Genomic DNA, 21,428 nt, shown 5'->3' with positions numbered 1-21,428 from the left:
AACATAAAACTGGCAGGCTGGTTGGGCCTCCAAATTCAGCCTACAAGTGACTTTTAAACATGCCTTTTCCTCTGTTCTCCTAACATAGAGCAACTTGTGCTGAATGATCTACTTACATTTGTTGTTTGGAACTTTCAGCAAATTAAAATTATTTAATTTTTTAACGTGCAAGTTTTGCGGCATTTGGAAGTCCATGACTAGAGCACACAATAGTAATATGAATAACAAGTGGGGTGGCTGAAAATGTGTCCCCCCTTGTCTGAAGGAAGGAAAAAAAAGGCAGATTTTTGAAAAGAGATTAGTTCTTAGAATGTGCTGATCTTTTGTGTGTCTAAAGTAACACTTTTACAAGTTTTATAATGTACAACTAAAACTAATGTTATAGCATAATACAAAATAGTAATATGTATCACTTCACTTTACCTACATTTTCTCACAAAAAATAAGTATAGAAAAGAAAATGTGTGCATGTCACCTTTCAAATGTTTTGCACCATAGCTCAATGTCATGGATTCTATTTTAAATTTGAATTCTAAATACTATTTTAAATTTGTTGTCATTATATTGAATTTATTTTACACTGGAAAGTTGGATGTAGAAGACATTGCTTTAATACCCACCCAGGAATACAAAACCAAGTCCCATCCTCGCAGTAAATTACTTCCATGTGAGGAACCAGATGTCTCAAGGATATTGAAGATAACTGAGACTGGGCAAGTTGAGGAGCCCGATGATTCATTTGGTTAGTATTTAACTTTTTAAAATTGTTTAATACATTATTTTTTATAAGTTATCTTGCACATACGTTATTTTAAAAACCGTAAACAAAAGCCTCAGTGTCACTCCTTGCCTATGGGAATGAAAAGGGAAAATTATCTCTTTGTTTTGGGCTTTTGCACTCTTTAATTTTGAGTAGTGCTTATATATCACAGTGAAAGGTGCTATATAAAAGTTTAAGATTGGTAAATTCCAGATAGTAAACCTGGAAGTACATAGTAGAACATCTCTTGTAAGGTGGTGTTATATAAAACAGCAGTGTTTTCATGGTTCTTGGGTGTTTGTCATCTTCCTCCATTCTTGTGCTGTAGGTGGTGAGAACTGTGAAATGAAACTGTTCTGCAATCCTAAGAATACATGTGGAGATATTTTTAAACATTTGCAAAGAGAAGAGGCATTGTCCTGTCACTTTCAAATATTCTTAAAAGGAAAGATCTCATTGTCAACCATATATAAATTATTTTCTGGTGAAATATTAAAACCACTTTTCATGCTTCATATGGGGCCCATTGATAGATACCCCTTGCTCGCCCCAAGTTTCTTCTTCTCAAAAAAAATTAAACAGTGTATTTTTAAATAAGACTTAATTTGAAAAAGACACATAGTAGACATAAAAATCATAACAATGCCCAACTGTATGAAATCTAGCAAAACGATGCTAGTGTAGTCAACTGCTTTGCCTAAGCAGACAAAGTTGCAAACTTCCATGTTTGTTTTTTCTGTTATATATAGATCACCCTTTACACAGCACTGCTGTAGACGCTGGTGGGAATGTGGAATTGCAGGATGAGGAACACGACATGTCAGCTAGTCATTCATCTGATTCATCTCCACAAGGGAAAAATGCAGAAACAAGGTACAGTGAAAATAAAATATTTTCCAGTCCTGGAAAACTATTAGACAATGTTTGGAAAACTTAAGCTTGCTTTTGTAGGTTGGTATGATCTCCGGATCATCCCATTATTTCAAGGAAGACTTTAAATGGTGAAAAATGTCCTCATTGTATCTCAATTGCTGTCTTTTAAAATGACCCTGCTTAAAACTGTCCAGGTAAGAAGCCAAAGCCCAAATCAGTCACTAGGTCGGAGGAAAAGGAATTCTGGCTTGTAAATTATAAGCAGTACATGGTTGGCATAATGCGTCTGTGTATGTTAAGACTTTCTTACTGTAATGTGGGTGTCAGGATTGTGCTGGAGGAAGTGAAAGGCTTTTAAAAAAAATTTGTGATCCATTAGTGAGACTTCTATTTGCAAATGACTACTATTCAGCAAAAAGGGCAAAGAAAATATTAGAATAAACAATTGAAAGGGCATCTAATTTGCTTTGATTCTGATATAGTTTCTTTGACCTGAGAAAATTCCTCTTCATTGCAAATTATTGTAAAACAATTTTTGTTCATACACTTCTGCTTTGTTAAAACAGATTTGGTATAAATATGAAGTAATACTTGCTTGAGTGAACTTATCAAGACCAAAAAAATAGTGGGTTTGATCTTTCAGGGAACCTTTTGCATCCCTGTTGAACTCCTGGCAATCATTTTCCCCCAGCCCCTCCATCTTTATGGCCGCTCAGAACCAGGCTGAACTCTTTCAGAGCCTTTTAACTCTATTTCTTGAACTGACAGTGGGGGTTGCTGTTGAGGGATATGTGGCTGCTGCAGCACTTCTTGAAGCTGATGACCTGGGAATTGAAAACTGAGAAGAAATTAAACCTGGGATTCCTGCAAGGTCATACAGAACCACCTCCATTAGGTCACCAATGAACCCTTGGTTTTGTTGTTTAAATAAAGCATGTTGAGGACAAATGTGCAACCCATTGGTTAGCATGTAATGGGTTACACATGGATACAGATTTTTTTTTTTTTTTAAATTATGTGTCAGGAAAATTCTTATTGCTCATCTTTATTCTAGAAAAAATCACTGTAGCTTGAAAATGACTGAAGATAACAAATCAGAGACAGAGGATTCTGAAGATGAATCCCTGAAGGAGAATAAGGTACAGAACAAGGTTTGTAAGAATATATCAATAACTTTTATTTAGAACATATTCTATGCCATATTCAGATTAGTCAGAGGAAGGGGTTTGACACTCCTTAGCACTTGTATAGGTATTTTAATCTGAAGAGCATCATGGATAATTAATCTTCAGAACACTCCTGTGAGATGGGCAAGTATTAAGTGTAATGCCCAAGGACACCGATGAAGTGTCCGAGCAAGGATTAGAACTCAGGAGTTCCTGGATTCTACCAGCCCATTAGTCCATGTCTTCCTTACTTGATGTGCAGCAGGTTTTTTCGTTAACTAAAAGATAGTATGTTTACTTATGAAATATATTGTCATTCTTAAAGAAATATAGATAAGGAATAATTCTTTACTACTTATCCAGTATTAAATTTACAGCAGACTTGTGAGAGTAGAAGTTTGAGTTAATTACTAAAACTATTTTTTAAAATGTATATTGGTGCTAAACAACTTGAAATGCTTGTGAGTGGCTTTCCTTCAAAGCGCTTACTCATTGCATTTCTACCACACTTAGTCTCTTGATACTTATAAGTTCTCTTGTCACATTTTCTAATCTTATCTTCTGTCAGTGTGGAAGCTCTTTATTAAAGTGGCAGATTTCTGCCAGTCAGTTTTTAATGTGAGAAGCTATGCAGTAGTGCACCATACAAGTCTTACATATTGACCTGACTGGTGTGTTAAATTCACTATGCTCACACAATCCTGGTGTCTTTCATTCCGAGAACTTCCTGTGTGGAGCCCTACTGTGTAGTTATTGCTGGCCTGCCGGAAAAGAGAGTCAAAACTAATGTTAACTTTTAGTGTTCAGAAGTATGTAGTGTGAATAACTTTTTAAGACCTTCAAATGTAATTTTGAAACCATCACCGGATACTGTAGTAGTTTTGATTGCTCATGACATCTCAAACTTTCTTTAAAAGTTCTTTCTATAGTTTTAAAGCAGTAGAGTTTAGATGTTTCAGGCTGTTACTGTTCATGCCTTTTTTTTTCTTTTGCATTTTTAAAAATCTGAAGATTTACTTTAAATTATTCTTTATATAGATATTAGGAAACTCCAAGTCCAGTGTGGAGGAATCGAAGTTACCATCTGCATTAGCACTGAGGAATAGCTCTTCAGAAAGCAGCATATCAAATAAGGTTACAGATTTAGTGAAGAAGTTGAATGCACAAAAGGTAAACGTCCCAACTACAGATTCCCCAAATCTATCAAAAATACCTCTAAAATCTTGTTTCTCCTTAGAATTAAGCACTAAAGCACATAGTGATCCCTCTCATCTGTTAAAAAGTGGGGGGAATGTTTGTATTCAGGAAAGAATAATAGTTTTGGGTCTGAGGGGGTAGAACAGAAGTAAGACTGAACACAGAGGTCTTGTCTACTCTAGTATTTCTCTTCAAAATACTCTCACCTTGTGCTTCACGTGTGATACCTGTCAAAGCCCTAGTCTACACTAGGACTTTAGGTCGAATTTAGCAGCGTTAAATCGATGTAAACCTGCACCCGTCCACACGATGAAGCCCTTTATTTCGACTTAAAGGGCTCTTAAAATTGATTTCATTACTCCACCCCAAGTGGATTAGCGCTTAAATCGGCCTTGCCGGATCGAATTTGGGGTACTGTGGACACAATTCGATGGTATTGGCCTCCGGGAGCTATCCCAGAGTGCTCCATTGTGACTGCTCTGGACAGCACTCTCAACTCAGATGCACGATTGTTTGCCATTGCTCTGACGCAGGGAGGGGCGACTGATGACACGGCTTACAGGGTTGGCTTACAGGGGTTAAAATCAACAAAAGGGGGTGGCTTTACATCAAGGAGTATTTCAGGCAGGACTTCATGGAGGGTTCCAATAAGAAATGGTGCACCTAAGTTATTGTTCTTATTGGAACAAGGAGGTTAGTCTGGCCTCTGATTGATACATGGCTAGATTTACCTTGCTGCACCTTCTCTGTGAGTGACTGCAGTGTGACCTAGAGGAATGAGTCCCCTAGACGGGGGGCGAGGGGGTGTTTGCAAATGAGTACAAAACAAATCTGGTCTATTTCTTGTTTTGATACACTCCATCTATCTTTTACATCTTTGGCTGGCAGCAGACGGTGCAGAAGGACTGCATGCCATCCACATCTCATGGCTGCTCGGCAGAAGATGGTACAATAGGACTGCTAGTCATCCTCATCTCTTGCCTGGCCGGCAGAAGATGATGCAATAGGACTGCTAGCAATCCGTATAACTGCCTGCTCACCATAAGATGATTCAATAGGACTGACTGCAGGACTAAAGAGAATGACCTGATCAAGTCACTCCAGATTTAGTCCCTGCGCCCATGTCTGCCCAGGCGCTCCTGATCGACCTCACAGAGGCGACCAGGAGCACCTTGGACATGACGATGATGGCTACCAGTCCTATTGCACCGTCTGCTGCCACAAGGCAATGGGTTGCTGCTGCTGTGTAGCAATGCAGTACCGCGTCTGCCAGCACCCAGGAGACATACGGTGACAGTGAGCTGAGCGGGTTCCACGCTTGCCGTGGTATGGCGTCTGCGTAGGTAACTCAGGAAAAAAGGCGCGAAACGATTGTCTGCCCTTGCTTTCACGGAGGGAGGGAGGGAAGGGGGGCCTGACGATATGTACCCAGAACCACCCGCGACAATGTTTTAGCCCCATCAGGCATTGGGATCTCAACCCAGAATTCCAATGGGCAGCGGAGACTGCGGGAACTGTGGGATAGCTACCCACAGTGCAACACTCCGGAAGTTGACTCTAGCCTCGGTACTGTGGAAGCACTCCGCCGAGTTAATGCACTTAGAGCATTTTCTGTGGGGACACACACACTCGAATATATAAAACCGATTTCTAAAAAACCGACTTCTATAAATTCAACCTAATTTCGTAGTGTAGACATACCCATAGTTCAAGGCAACTGCACCTGTGATCCCTCAAGGCCTCAATGCTAAGCTTCTCAGCTGTCCCCTCTCTTGGGCAGAGATCCACACCTCTCTCCCTCCTGACTGAGGTTTTTCCAGACGTCACAGTTCCTTGCCTACCCTGTGATATCCCCAGCAAGCCAAACTGCCTAAATGGCCAGTGTCTGTGCTTTGCTTTCTCTCCAGAGGTTATGCCCAGTGTATTGCGTGCAGTCATAAGTTACCGCACAATTCTTTATAAGAAGTACATTTATTCTCAAGGGGAAAGCATTACAGAAAAAACATTAAAAACAATAAAAGAACCTACACACATGCTGAAAAGCTTACCAGAGGTCACCCCAACTCCAACTTTAGGCTCAGTTGGTGTTAGTCCTTCAAAACCCACAAGTGGGTAATCCCTGTGGCTACAAGTTCGTAACTGTCTCAGATTCAGAACCAGAACCACCATGAATAGTTCAATTGGGCCTTTGATCTTGGTCTCATGCAACAGGTGATCAGCAGACAATGGCCCACTCCTCAGGACCCAGCTTCAAAAGGCTGGGTTTTTGCATAACCAGATGTCCCTAGAACAGTGGTTTTCAAACTTTTTTTCTGGCGACCCCTTTGAAGAACACTAATGTCCGCGACCCAATGGAGCTGGGGCAGAGGGATTTGGGGTGTGGAAGGGCTTAGGGTTGGGGTGAGGGCTGCAGGGTGGGGCTGGGAATGAGGGGTTCAGAGTGTGGGAGGGGGCCCTGGACTGGGGGGGTCAGGGCTCTTGGCTGAGGGTGCAGACTCTGGGCTGGGGCCAGGGATGAGGGGTTTGGGGTGTAAGAGGGGACTCCGAGTTTGGGGGTGGGGGTCAGGGCAAGGGATTGGGGTGCAGGCTTACCTTAGGTGGGTCCCGGTCAGCGGCACAGCAGGGATGCAGAAGCAGGCTTCTTGACTGTCCTGGAAGCAGCCAGCAGCAAGTCCGGCTCCACATGGCTCTCGCACACAGGCACTGCCCCACCCCTGCAACTCCCATTGACAGGTAACCGGCCAATGGGAGTGCGGAGCTGGTGCTCGGGATGGGGGCAGCAGGTGGAGCCCCATGCCCCCCCCCCCAGCTAGGAGCTGGACCTGCTGCTGGCTGCTTCCAGGGCACAGTGTGGTGTTGGAACTGGTAGGGACTAGCCTGCCTTAGCCAGGTAGCACTGCCAACAGGACTTTTAACAGCCCGGTCGCAGGTGCTGACCAGAGCTGGCGAGACCCAGTGCCTTACATTCCGCGACCCAATTCTGGGTCGTGACCCACGTTTTGAAAACCACTGCCCTTGAGAATCCCCAGGAAAACCACTCAACGCTTTTTGTTCTGAAAGTCTCTTCTTATCTGATGCTTTGTTCAGTATAGTCCTCTGAACCCCCAGGTGCCACATCTTGACCCCTCAAGAGGTTACATACACTCCTGGACCACAATAATAAATAAACCATTCATTTAATACAGTGGACCCAAAAAATACGTTAACTTCAATAAAGTCTCCCAATAATATTGCCAACTGCATTTCTCTTCAAAATATTCCAACTGATGTAACTTTACCAGTGATATCAACAGTGGGAATGCTAATGCAGTCTGACATCTCTTGTTCACTGGCAGCATTATCAGTGTTGTCAAAACTCTGCACAGAGGAGATCTAGACTACGCAGTTGTTAAAATGCCAGTGGTTGTTCTACACTAGTGTTACTACCAAGTGCTATCATAAGAAATAGTTAATTATAATTATGGGTTTAAAATAGTTGAATGTAATTGTTCTTGAAAGTTAATCTGCTGCATTTTTTATTGTAGAAGCCCAAGAACGGTGCTAAATCCCATGTGAAACCAAAGAAGTTTTTGCAAAAGAGTGCATTAGATCCTTCTGGTAAAAGGAATTTGATACTTTATCTCTTCATAATTTTAAAGTTCCTTGTAACTTTTCCTCATTAGCCATTAATGAGTTTTCCTAAAAATAATTTTGATATCTGGTATTTTGCAGCCCAGTTACGCTAGAAATGGGAGCCTTATATAATTGGAATAGGAGATTCTTGTATAGCTGGACTCAGCACTCACTCACTAGCACTGTAACATCATGAGATACTGGGTTTCAAGATTGTGACCATTTTAGGTATAGACAAACTATTTGATGGTTTTTAAATGTTTTTCTGACTCCCTCTGGATCCTGCCCAGTTGGAGTTATGCATTTAGCTTTATATATGGAGATAAATAAAATATATTCCCAGTTGAGTTCTTAAGAACCCTCTAAAACATTCATAAAGTAGTTTTCCCTTAACAAATGCAATATATACATGGTGTGACATAAAGACTTCATCAGCATGCGTTTGGGAGGGCTGTATTACTCATAGTGGCCGGGAGTGGTTTATCCCAAATAAGTGTCTGTATACCCTTCGTACAGCAACATTGTGTATGTTTCAGAAAAACTATAGACTTTAAGCTTTATATAAAATGTCTTGAGTGTAATAATGCAGACTTTCTTGCAAAGTAAAATATGTGCATCACACCTTGTATATTTCAGAATTTTGTATTTCCCTACTGAGCAGAGTTGGTGACATTCAGCATGTTTGATGTAAAAGTAAAATTTATTTTTAACAGTCACCAATGTACCTTAGTTATTTATGCTCAACCCACCTTAAGATTTATGTTACTTTTTCACACATTGTTTTAATTTAAAAATTGCATAATCAATTTACCTATTTACAAAATACCTGGCATATATCTTAGACAAGTGAAATAATTCCCATTTTAGAAAATTCTCATTTGTTAAAAGATTAATACGCAAGTTAGTTTGTGTAGCATTTAATTCTTTTAAAACAAAAATTTTAATTTTCATATTTATTTTAACTAGCCATTTATTGTGTTTCAGCTGATAATAGCCCATGTTCTATACAGATTTGGTGCCCAAAAGGGCTGAAAAGATTTTCCCAAGATATTACAGAATTGGATGTTGTTCTGGCTGAGTTTGAGAAGACAACTACAGACTACAAGTAAATATCTTGCTTTCCTTGAACTGAGAACTCCAAATTGACACAAAATATTTAGTTTGCTTGAAACCAGACAGCTTGGAGCACTAGGAAATACAATACAATGTAGGGGCAATCCTAATAGATTATTGGGGGATATATTAGATCTATAGGTTTCTGTGATACAAATGGCAGTTTCTTTAAGATGTGATCCTAGGTACGTTGGCCTCAGAGATTTAGTGTAGCCCAAATATAAATAATATTGCCAGTATGGATAGCTATTGTGATTGGGGAGCTATTTCTGAACACGATATATCTCAGTATCTGCTTGAAGATGCACATTGATCTATCAAGACTTAGGAGAGGCTGGAAATATCCTACATTTGTTAAGCAGGTTTCATGGGCTCTGTTTGTTAGATTTCCATTGAAGTATTCAGCTTTGAGGCTCACTTAATATGCAATTTTTGTCTTATTAGGGTTTTTATGTTCTCAATCTGCTGTTTAGGTCTCTTAATCAGAATTGAAGAGTTTATTCAATATAAAACATCTATCCTGTAGTTAATTAATAACTGTATAACTTCTTAATCCCTAGCACTTGTGAAAAAACACTAGTAGTGGTTCCACAAGTTAGCTAAATTCTAGATATTAGACTTGCAAGCTTGGGTGGATTTGCCCTTAAAAAGAAGAGTCCTTCATGATGCACCATTTCACTAGGCAAGTTAGAAAAAGTGCAGAAGGGAAGCCCTATATGTAGTTTATTATTGGCATTGCCTCCTGATGCCCAGAAAGTCTCATTACTCTTAAAATCCCAGTGTTAATTTCTGTGGACCTTGCCTCGCTGAAGAATAGGAAACTTTCCTTTCTTCAAGTAGCAATGTCCAAAGAGCTAACCAATCCCAGGTGAACTTGGGAGGAACCAAAAAAACCCAACCTTTTGATTTAAAACCTAACCTGATGTTTTATTTCTTTAGCTCTGCAGCAGGCATATGCTAATCATAAGAAAAGGGGGCGAGGGGAAAGCTGAGTGGACTAAAATTCTTGGCTGCAGAAGTCATCACAACTGGTAAACTCTTCAAGGGGAAGAGTTAGGCTGTTGCCAGTAACTGACAGGTCTGTCTCTGCCTGCTATACTCAAAGTCCAATGTTAGTATCTGTAGATCTTTCTACTTGAAGAAAGGAAATACTCAGATAAGCACAGATACCTTTTTCCTATACTAACCTAACTGTGGTTTTATTTTACCCTCTTCCTCCCCAACTTCCAGACAAAGGGTGAAGTCTAGGATTTGCAGGGAAGCTATTGAGGGCTTCTATTCTGGCTTCAAGGACCAACTCACTAATACTGTAAGTATAGTAGTAAATATAAAAACATTGGTGTAGAGATAGTTGTAAAATTTTAGTCAGAATGCTTGTACATCTACTACTTTTTACATAGTCTTTTACTGATGCATCTCAGGGCATTTTAAAATTAATCCACACCTTGTGAGTTATGAATGAATGAAGACATAAAACTTTTAAGCACCATTACTCCAACTTGCTGCACATGGACAGACTACTGCACCTGTGCAAGAACTCCACTGGGGTTCCATCTGGGCACAGCGGTTTGCTCACAGGCAGTAAATTAAAGGATTGGATTAGATTGTCAACTTTTGGGAGACAAGGACCTTCTCTTGTGCAGCTACCAATGAGCAAGGAGTTCTGTAAAGTGGATGCAAGTCGAAAGGTTGAGACTTATAGAGCTGAAGGTCTGCCAAGATACAAGCAGTATGTCTTGTATATCTGCCTCAGAAGCCTTGTATTTATGAAATACCTTTCCTGGTGCCTGCAAGAAGGCCATTTTCAGGGCTTTAAAATTAGTTTTTGGGTTTTTTTTTTTTAAGGGGCCTCTGACGTACAGTGCATGGAGAATAGACTTCCTCAATATCATTTTTCAGACCTACTAACTGACTGTAGAGAACAGTAATTATAGCTGTGGAGATTGATTTAAAATATATAATATAGTGAAATAAATTGAGAATGTTGGTCTTTACTTATGACCAATGCCACAATTAATATTAAAATTATAGTTGAACATTCACGTGATTTATTAGCATGAACAAGTTTAAACAACAAAACTTCACGCATTTCTACAACAAGATGGTAAAGAACCTGGAATTTTTAGATTGGGACCTAGAGAATGTCAGCCTTGTCTCCTGGTGGTGGAGAGAGTAGCATTTTATAACAGTCCTTGTTCTGGGCTGGGGAAAGGACATGCCAGGCAGAATTACCAGTGACTAATTTATTTAAACCAAAGTGTTTCAAAAGTAAGTCTTATAGCAGTGATTTATAGTAAGAAAAAGGATACAAGGATGGGGAAGAAACTATCAGATAGGGTTTGCTGTCAATACACAATGTTTTCCTTTACCTGTAGATAACAGAAGTCCAGGAACTGAAGGATTTGAAAAGAAAAAATGCTAAGGTAAAATAGAGTAATGATCTCTTTAAATGATGCTATGTTCTATTTAAACACTATAGAGATAGAAATGTATAGAGCCAATGTTCAACTGCAAAACCAAACTTGGATGTTTGTTTTTAAAATTTATTAGAATACAAATATACCTAGATAAAGTTTGTGAAACACATTTTATCTGGGAATAACACTGTTTGCAATATACTTCTAAAATCAAACAGAACAAAAATCCAGTTTGAAACTGCTTATTGCCAGACTTGCAAGACTGTTAAACAGTTGTGCTAGTTCAGTAACCTGCGAGCAAACTGTATAAACCAAGAATTACTAGAAGTCGTAAAATATGCTAAACGCCAGATTCTGATCTCTGCTAACAGTCTTTGGTATGGTGTTACTGAAAGATAAATAGTAGTGTTTGCCTGTGTGGAAGTGTCTCAGTAATTCAACACTTTAAAAATACGTTCAGTAAACAAATTGATACACACTATTCAGTCTTTATTTCACAGCAATGGTGTCAGAGTATCATTTAAAAGGAAAGTCAAAATGTCTGCTTAAACTCCATTCAGTTTATTTTAATGAGCACCATATGACTGTATTGGGGCTGCCATTGATTTGATATTGATGCATGCTGTGACTACAACTAAATGAAAAAAAATAAGCAATGAGTACTCTGATTATAGTTAAGGCTGTGAGTTTGTCACGGAGGTCATGACTTCTGCAGCTGCCGGTGCATCTAGCGCAGGGGCAGCTCAGATGCACCGGCTGCTGCTGGGGCAGTCTAAGCCCTGACTCCCCCCCAGGAGCAGCAGAATTTGGATGTAGGAAGGGGCAGGGGCCCCGGACAGGGTGAGATGGGGTCTGGGTGGTGCTTACCTGGGGGGTTTGCAGGAAGCAGACATATCCCTCTTGCTCAGCTGCTAGGCAGAGGCATGGCCAGGCAGCTCTGTGCGTTGCCTCCGCCCAGAGTGCTGGCTTTGCAGCTCCTATTGGCCGGAACCTGTTCATGAGTTTTTCTAAAAATACCTGTGACTAAAATGTAGCCCTAATTATGGTACTCTGTTTTGCCTTGTGCTTCGTTTATATGAAGGTGTAAGCGCTACTGAACTATGAATTGCCACTAATTAATAGTTACTGGGACAGTGAGAATGACTTTATAGCTGTGATACTTAGACTGTGATACTCAGACTTAGACTCAAGAGCTGCTTTAATGTGTCTCCTGATATAACACACTCTGATTTTAATTATTAACCAATCAAAATGCTTTTACTATTTTATAATCAATTGTAGTTGATAAAATAATACTTGGTCAGTCATTTTGCCGTGAGAATAATATATATTTCCCCTGTCGTACTGTTTAAATAGGAATATATAGTATTATAGTAAATGAAATAATGAATTCACACTACTGTGGCTCTTTTGGGTAATGTTGATCGCTAATTTGACTCCTGAAACACTGAGATCTAAGTATCATTACTTCGTTGCTTGTGGTTTAGGGCACCCATTTAGGAGATTGGAGACTCACATTCCAGTTCCTGTGGCTATTTAATTATTTATACAAAGTGGAACAGTTTCAGTAGGAGAGACAGAGAGACCTGTCCTAGAATATCCCATTGGCCAGTGGAGTGGGCATTTTTCTTAATGTGGGAGACCTAATTTCAAATATCCCCCATTAGACAGAGGGTAGAATTGATCCTGGGTCTCCCATGTCCCCAGTGAGTGCTCTAACCACTGGGCTAAAGTTTATAAGGGAGGCCTCCTTCTCTTGGCATTTAAGTTCCGAAAAATCTTCTGGGCAGAAACTATTTGATGAATTCACACCAAATTCACAAATAGTTTTGGGTTGATTGAAACTGCATTTGTTGTTGAATAAGCTATTTGTCAAAAAACTTTGCCCATGTCTAATTCACAAGCATATTTTTGTCCAGCCCTGAAAACAGCAGATCCACTTCACCCAGCAATTCTAGTATATTTGAATCATTGTCTTTGCCTTTGTGGTCTCCCATCAAGTGGAGTCAGCGGCTGTTGTTCTTTGTCTCCCACCATTCTTGTAAAGTTCATCTTCCTGACACTGATGGCAACCTTCTCTGTGTCCTCAGTCAGTGTCTCAACCCCCCTTTTTCTAGATCTTCCTCCTGGTCTTTGAATGTAAATTCAGTATTTCTTGGAGAAGGAGATTTGAGAGGGGAAAACAGGAAGGGATTCCTGGTAAAATTACATTTAATGATTTGATGGATTGACAATCACTATTTTAAAAACATGTTTTTAATCTAAGTCACACATTGTATGCAAGCTCTCTCATTTAAACTTCTGATTTAGAACTTGACTTTATAAAGACAGAACTTTTCTATGAAGTCATCCAAAACTTAGGCTCCAATGCTACAAGCTGTTCTGTGCAGAGTGCTATCTGTGCAGAGCAACTTGCAGGATTAGGGTGTACTTTTAAGTGTTTGAATTAAAGAATATAGAAAAATCTTAAATGTACAGAGCACCTTTCATTCTGAAGAATCCTAAAGCACTACACAAACAACATCATGCTATTCTTACATGTAAAAAAAAAAATGTAATCTACTGTGATGTAAAGATTTTGTAGATGAGAATGTGGGGTGCCTGTGTTATGATTGGCTTTGCAACTCCTGAGTTAGAGATCCTCCCGAATAAGTATTAATAAAAAATAAATTTCTACACCAGCGTCTTATGCCAAATGTTACTGAAAAGTTACTTTTGAAATGCTTGACATTTTTTTTAAATGTTGGGATTTACCTGCCTGGATGAACAAGGATCCCTTACTACAGTGAGTTCAATAGTATAAGTTATGGAAGGAGAAGGAAAATGCTAACAAATTTTAGAGACCCTTTTGAAAAAATACCTAAAATAGCACTTCCATAGATTACATTGTCATGAATTGTAAGACTTGGTATCTCAAGATTTTCCATGTCTAGAACCCCCAGAGCATTGTCAATTCAGAATGTAGAGTTGGGGATAGGGAAGATATCTACCTTCTCATTTAACTGTCTTAGTCTTGAAAGACTGCTATTTCACTTAATTATATAATAGGTGATCACAGACATCAATAAAAAAAGAAGGCGTTTGCTGGAAGTTAGAGGAGAACTAATTCGGTAAGTTTCCATTTGCTGAAATATATAGTGATTATATTGATTGAAAGCATACAATAATAGCTTATCAGTGGAAATTGAGGAGTCCTGTTACTGTCCAGAAAATCTAAGGTAACCCTTGCTTTTGTCGTTAACTGACTGTTTTTGTGTAAATAGCAGATGAAACATTTATGGCCTGCATGAGCTGAACATGTGTATTCCTTCCTTTTTGCAAAAGCTAAAATTAACCACTCCATCTCCACAGGAGTTGTGGAACTGCCTAATAGAAACAGGGAGTCATTTTCACAAGCTGTCTCCAGCTACTCTAAATTCTTGGGATAATGTCTGCCAGCTGGGCTACACATTCCATAAGAAATACACCAGCTGCATGACTGGAGGTGAGAACATGATCAGATAGGTTAAGACTACTTAAAATTAACAAATACTCTGAGCGTGGAACAGTGTGGGGCGTTGTTCCCACCCCCAATATAGCTCACTTCAATCTTGCTGGGTAAACTTCCTAATTCCCTTAATAGAACTCAGCCTTGAACACATGCAATACATTCTGATTTTAACTGCCCCTACAGGGGTGGGATATTTCCCAAGATAGTACATGCAGCATCTGGTATGGTGGAGTCACAGAATGCCTACTGCCATATTCCATTACTATAGGATATCTCTCAAAATAGAGGGGGTATATTGTTGGCTGTATTTTAACCTTAAATGTTATGCATGAGTCTATTTTAAATTGTACTCCTTGGCAAAAGCCATCTCCTAGAATCCCCTTGATCATAAATGTGATCGCTGGATTCCTGGCAGAAGAATTATTGACAAGATTAAAGATCTGGGTCCTTATTAGATAAAAACTCAAACAGTATGCCCACTTTAAAGGGCCATATTCCTATCCAATTAGTTACCCTCATTGAGAAAAATACCAGGCTGTCTGTACTTTACACTTTTATGACCCCATTAAGTCATGTTCACCAGAAACAGTACATTCAAAGTAACTCCTGAAAGAAGAAAATTCACAACACAATCCTTAAGTATTGATTTTTTTTTTTTTTAAGGACTGGACCACAACTGAAGCAACTACAAAGAGAATATGCTGAGCTACAAGAGAGAGAATCTTCTGTCAGGAATGCAACCCAGTTCCTAACTGATTTAAAGGAGGTGCAGCAACAGTATTTAAATTACAGAGAAGACAACCCACAAGAAAAAGTAGTCGTAAGTACATATTGATTCTATGATGTTGCACTGGCTAATTCAAGTTTTGTCTCTTCAGGAGAAGAAACTAAATGGTGATTCAGGGCAGACAGCAATATCATCATGTTGGTGTCTGTCAAGACCTTGTACAGCATGGCAAAAACTTCAGTGTTATTGTATCCAGGACACACATGTAGCGTACTATTTTTAAAAAGTTCAGTGAGAAACAAAGTAAATTAATTTTCTTATTTAGTATAGATATAGGTCAAACCCTGGTGCCCAGGAGCTTCCCTAAATACAAGATGGTAGTGTTTGCTAACTTTCCAACCTCACAGTGAATTTTGTAACCCTCTTTAATGCTCAAACGTCTGTTCAGCAGCACAGCACTGACAGTGAACTTCTCAAATATGTAGTTTAAGTAGCGTAGGAGACCTGTACAGGAATTGTGCTCATGGCCTGGAATACAGTCTCCTCTCTTCTAGGGCACTGCTGACCTCCCAGTCTAAGGAAACCGTCCACTTTAGGGCATATTATCTGCTTATGCTTAGTACAGCCAAACTTTAACTTGACTTAAACATGCAGAATAGAACATTTGAAGAGAGTGACATCAAATTATAATCCACTCTTTCAAATATGTCAAGTATGAGAGACAAATGGAGTATTTGGACAGTTTGTTTTTAAAGGGTTAATGCCGTGCAATTTTTTCCCTCCAACAGTATGGAACTTCCAGCATTCCTGCTCTTCTGGTGGAATCACAACGAATTTTAAGAGCTGAAAGTCATTTTCAGAATATCAACACAAGATTACAAGAGGTTCTGAATTTGCAGAAAAAGGAGCAGCCAGAGAAATTTTAAATACTTTATGCCTTCTATTTGCAACTAAGCATAGTTAGCATCAGTTAAGTGTATTCATATACGTAAACAAGAAGCAAGCTAAATATACATGGTTATGACATTGCTACTCATGTAGATTTTAGTAGTTTGTGTTTGCACTCTAACTTTTGATATAACAGAAGCAGCAATTATTTAAATACTCCCATAAGCATTTAATAAAACAAAGCAATGTGTTTAAATTGCTTCTGACTTCAAATCTTTCACCTCTATAAATAAGTGGTGTGAGCCTCTTGTCAGAAAAGTTGATATGTTTCTAAAGATTTACTAACAATTGTGAGGGGAACGTGTGGTTTTTCACTTTGATGTATAATAAGTTTGTGTGCGGCAGCCTGGAGCAGAGGTAGTATGACAAACCATTAATGATCTCAATGAATCAGTGATAAATCTAGTGCTTTAAAATTAATAGGATTTTATTATTGGATTACCAGAGTAATCATTTGGAAATACTAATGTGACAAGAGTAGACATTTTCTTTAGTGGAAATTAAAACTTATATTTACTGAAAAACCTGTTGTTGCTCATCCTAAAGTAGCATAAAGATAATTTGTAAGTTGCCTGTTACAAGCCTGAGACATGTCTAAATTGTTCCACCATTATATGCATAATGGATAAAATATTTCTAAAACTAATATGTGGATTTTTAAAAACAGCTTAGTTATAACAAGTTGTACAGAAGGTGGTGAGCATAATGAAAGGTAGACAAATCCTCAAAAGTTTTTATCTAAAGTATGGATTTACCTTTTGGCAGGCCCACATATAGGTAAGAAATCCTGCCTGCCCTTTGTAAAGTAACGAAGTACAGTACAGACTGTAGGCAACATCCTAAACATTTGGACATATGGGAAGAAACATGTTCTAACCACATTCCATCCCTTGGTAAGTGAATTTTACCTGAATCATTGTCCATAAAGCTTTTTGAGTGTGTTGACACTGTCCATTTAGCATTTTTTTTACATTTTGAATTTAGTGCTCCTGAGAAGTACCAGACTGATCACCTGTGTCTAGCTTTAGAACATGCACAACACAGGTACCATAGCGTAAGCTGATCTACCTGGGTCTTCCATGGTGCTTCTTTCCTGTCCAGGAGCAGCTACTTCTAGGGGTGAGAGGATAGTTCAGTTTCTGCAGCTATTCAGTCCTTGGCCTCTCTAAAGAGAGAGGGTGGCTTTTGTGCCATATGCACCGCTGCAGGTGGCAGAACCACCACTGACTAAGCTGGAACTTAAACCAGAAATTATAGGCTGTATCCTGTTAAACCATATAAATGTCATTAACATATAAACCCAATGTACAAAAACACAGCTAATGGCAAGTTTACTATGCGCTTTCTTATAAAGAGAGGATGCTGGCATGGTTCTATCGGTTTCTTTTGGCAGTGTAAACGGGACTTCTGAAACTTTTGGCTTTAGATACATTAAGATATAGTTGAGTTAGCACATTTTATAAACAGCTACCCTTAGTTGATAGCTAGTTGTATGTCTTGTTACCACAAACTTCCTGTTTTCTTAAAACCTCTATGAGAAGCTCATCAGGTATTTCTTCCAGGTCACAGTTCCACGTGGTCAGACTGTTGTCTGCAACTTCTGCAAGTTCAGCATCTTCGATAGCTTCCAGAAAATACACATCATCAGTCACATTGTCCCATTCTGTATTTGAACAGAGCTTGTCAGGAGACTTCTTATTTTCTTGATGTATCCTTAATGATGTGCTTTCTGATAAGTCTGTAAGGTTAGGTTTTTCTTCTATGTTCCCACTCTCATCCATAAAAAGTACATATTCTTCCTTTAAAAAAACAAATATTACTTATTCAACATGTAAGTGTTCATTACTTCTGGGGGCTAGATCTTCTTGTTGGCTTCATAATGGGAGCAGAGTTAGGCTAAGGCTGAGCACTTCTGAAAATGTCACCTCTAATGAACAGAGTGTAGGTCAGTTGACCAGGCAAGTTTCTTATGTGTTTTTGGATTGTGGGCATTTACCATACAGCCAGACCCTAATCTTATGAAAGTCAGTTTTCAGTAGGACCAAAATTTAGTCCTTAAAAGCAGTGCCTTGTAACTGGCAAGCTTTTGAAAATCATGCTGTAAGAGCACTACTGAGTTTGCTCTAGCTGCATCCGTAGGGAGATAACACATTTTATGGATATGTGCTGTTTCAAAAAGAAAAGATCATTATTGAAAGGGTGCAACCAATCTAAAGAAGTTACACGCCCAATTGTAATATTTTCCAAGCAGAACTAGGGGAGAGACACACACACAACTTGTATGGCCCTGCGGATGTCACATGAGCCGTAGCTGTGTGCTGATTGGGCCAAGAACCACTGCTTTAAATAGTAATGATTCACTTACTAAGAATTTGTTGGTAAGTTACACCGAATTAGGAAAAATCAGTTCTGCTTCAGATAGGACTTCATAAACTTGCAGTACACCCATCAATAAACCATGAAAAGTTTGGTTGAAAGGTAATGCGAGCTATTGAAAAGCTGTTATTTATAAAGCTCAAGATAGGGATTGCTTGGCCAATAGTCTTCTCTACAAAGGTTGAATATTTACATTAAACTTTTTTTTATTGCTTTACTACACTACATGAAAGGATTTTCTAAATGAAGATTAACTTCACTCTTCAAAGTCCATGACTATCATTTAAATTCCGTTTTTAAAAGTGTGAATCAGTTGTTTCAGCATATTAAACCACTAATGCTAAGACATTAGGATTTACAATTGACTATGTATTAACTATGCTACCATCATTTTGTGTGTTGCAAACACTGGTTGAAGTCTGACTTGTATTTGCCTAAGCATCAGAAAAATGGAAAATGGAATGTATTCTTTGAATCCTCCATGAAGTTTAAAGGTGACACTCCTGTATTGATCAGTTAGATGGTGTAGATATAGTCAGAGAGATTAAAAGATCTTGTGCACAAGGAAGAGATTTGCCTTAGGCAAGGTTACCAATATCTCACCTAGACTACAGTCAGTCTATATTAACACTTCCCTTGGTGGTAGGAGTACTAGCAGGAGAATTCTGAAATATTTAGGGCCCAATTATGCAGTCACGACACTTGATGAGTCCAATTGCCATCCACTGAACTACTGACAAGTGAGTAAAGATTGCACAATCAATCAGTCCCTTAGCGTAGGCAAGATTTTTAAAGAGCTACCCGAGACAACAGTTTGGAACACACTTGAGTTACCATTAAAGTCTTTTCACAGTTTTTGTTTTTTCTTGTGGGGATGTGGAAGAGGGAAAGGAACAAAAAATACATACCTCTTTGAAAAGAAAAGGGAGGCATATCTCAGGGGGTAATGGAATACCTAAATCAAATACAGTGTGTTTATATTTTGTTTAAAGTTAATGTTTCTGAAATGGTTACGTGTAATTTTATTGAAAACATACTTACTTTCTGATTTGAAGTTTTTAGCTCTGCAGACAGGGTCATAACATTTTTGATAGTAAACTTCTTTTTTTAGATCTACCAGAATCCTTAAAATACAGATGCAAGTGTTGGCTAGCACTTAAACAGCATTAGCTACATTATACACATCAGGCCAGGATTTCACACAGGGAGTGAAGACACTGTGCCTTTCCTCTGTTTCTAAAACAGTCTTTGTACGTGCACTCTGGCCCGTTTACAACTGAAATTACATATAATATGCAATGTAAAAAAAAAAAGGAAATACTGTAAAATATACATTAAGAGTGTGCATCTTAAATGTACAGGTTTTTGGTATGTTTTAAAGCCACGGTGTTGTAGGCTGAAGATAATTGTACCTCACTTTCATTAAGTCTGAACAAAGATGGAAAATAAGACTGTTAAAAGACATTGATTTGTATAAGATAGTTACAAAATATGAGTTAAAACCCTCCCTTCTGCAGTGAGTTTAACTAAAGCACTTGTACAAGCTCTGGTACTTAACAGAATTGCATAACCTGGATTTGCAGTATGGGACAAATCTTACCACATAATTTGGTAATACTATACCATTTTAGCTGAGGTTGAATAGAATATTGTACATCTCTTGCTGTTAAAAACAATCTAATATTCATTCTTTTGAAATACATTTAAAAATAGGATACAATTGGAAAGAGTCCTTTTAAAAAAAAAAAAAAAGCAGCATGCATTTGGTTATTCTCACAATCTAGAGGAGACTGATTTTCAATTTTACCCTGAAGAGAAATTAACAGCCAAATGACAAGTTACATTTAGAATTTGTAAACTGAATATTAATGAGAGAGACTAAGTAAGATTAACTAAACATTTTGAGTGAAATTCTGACCCCACTGAGGTCAGTACCTCCCATTATCCTCTGCCATTGGAATTAACTCCATAAACAGGTATAAACGTATGTTCAGCTAAAGAGTAAACTCAAAAAATTCCTTCCATTTCCAGTGAATAGCAGAATAGGGTTGGGACCTTGTTGTATTAGGTGCTGTAAAAACACTCTCCCTTCCCTGAACAGTTTTCTGTTCAAGCATTCCTGGATATTCTAGTTGTATAATGAAAAATTCCTTATTAAAAGGTTAATTTGAAGCCTTTCAAAGTAAAAGTGCCTATTAAATAAAACATACTTAAAGAACATACATTATGTTATTACTTTTGTGGGCTCTTCCAATATTTTTACACCAGCGATATCTGGATATGTCATAAACAAGGAGTTCTTCCAAGGAAAAATAATTCCATCGTCGTATCCCTGGAAAATTAAGTACCCTTTTTAAAAATAATTTATAACATCTTGAGAATATATGTCTGACTCTCTTTAAAAAATAAAAAAGTGATGGTGATGGTCCTTACCTCCATGAGCATCATCTTTGTTAACTAAAGAAAGGACAAAACAATCAATTTCTGGATAAGGTGAATATTGATATCCTTCTATGGGATCTGTTTAAAAACACAAGTTACTGTTACAGATTATACAAACTCAGAATAAAAATAAGTGTACTTGAATCTCACTAGCCATTAAGGACCTACTCCTAGTCCCATTACCATCAATAAAGCAGGACTGGGCTCAGTGTCTAACTGGTATACATCTTGGAAAGCATTTTTCGTTATAGAAAAAGTTGCCCTTGCTCAGGAAGTCTGGAGCCAGATCCCTACTTTTGGGAAAGGC

At 38.4% G+C, this 21,428-nt stretch overlaps 2 protein-coding genes across 23 annotated transcripts in view; one reads left to right on the top strand and one right to left on the bottom strand.

Annotated features, from left to right (window-relative positions):
* CENPU (centromere protein U) overlaps positions 1–20,897 on the top strand; it is a 28,969-nt gene extending 8,072 nt beyond the window's left edge. For 7 of the 15 annotated variants that reach the window (XM_043546063.1, XM_043546061.1, XM_043546055.1 and 4 more), the window contains 12 exons: positions 589–742; positions 1,510–1,633; positions 2,688–2,784; positions 3,838–3,969; positions 7,521–7,593; positions 8,593–8,713; positions 9,952–10,030; positions 11,097–11,144; positions 14,187–14,248; positions 15,292–15,448; positions 16,144–17,196; positions 17,866–20,897. In XM_043546063.1, the coding sequence (XP_043401998.1) occupies positions 589–742; positions 1,510–1,633; positions 2,688–2,784; positions 3,838–3,969; positions 7,521–7,593; positions 8,593–8,713; positions 9,952–10,030; positions 11,097–11,144; positions 14,187–14,248; positions 15,292–15,448; positions 16,144–16,281 (1,185 nt within the window). In that variant the 3' untranslated portion in view covers positions 16,282–17,196; positions 17,866–20,897. Of the gene's footprint in view, positions 1–588; positions 743–1,509; positions 1,634–2,687; positions 2,785–3,837; positions 3,970–7,520; positions 7,594–8,592; positions 8,714–9,951; positions 10,031–11,096; positions 11,145–14,186; positions 14,249–14,489; positions 14,623–15,291; positions 15,449–16,143 lie in introns of those variants that run through there. The other 8 variants (XM_043546062.1, XM_043546056.1, XM_043546066.1 and 5 more) reach the window with 7 other exon arrangements.
* Positions 10,750–21,428, bottom strand: part of PRIMPOL (primase and DNA directed polymerase) — a 42,395-nt gene continuing 31,716 nt past the window's right edge. For 4 of the 8 annotated variants that reach the window (XM_043546050.1, XM_037897611.2, XM_043546051.1 and 1 more), the window contains exons 10-14: positions 21,113–21,199; positions 20,903–21,011; positions 19,721–19,803; positions 19,588–19,634; positions 16,713–18,102 (exon numbers count right to left, since the gene is read on the bottom strand). In XM_043546050.1, the coding sequence (XP_043401985.1) occupies positions 17,788–18,102; positions 19,588–19,634; positions 19,721–19,803; positions 20,903–21,011; positions 21,113–21,199 (641 nt within the window). In that variant the 3' untranslated portion in view covers positions 16,713–17,787. Of the gene's footprint in view, positions 19,804–20,902; positions 21,012–21,112; positions 21,200–21,428 lie in introns of all 8 variants that reach the window. The other 4 variants (XM_037897614.2, XM_043546054.1, XM_043546053.1 and 1 more) reach the window with 4 other exon arrangements.

The sequence above is a fragment of the Chelonia mydas genome, chromosome 4 (assembly GCF_015237465.2).
Source record: "Chelonia mydas isolate rCheMyd1 chromosome 4, rCheMyd1.pri.v2, whole genome shotgun sequence".
Classification (NCBI taxonomy): Eukaryota; Metazoa; Chordata; order Testudines; family Cheloniidae; genus Chelonia; species Chelonia mydas.
This window is presented reverse-complemented; position numbering and strand designations above follow the sequence as displayed.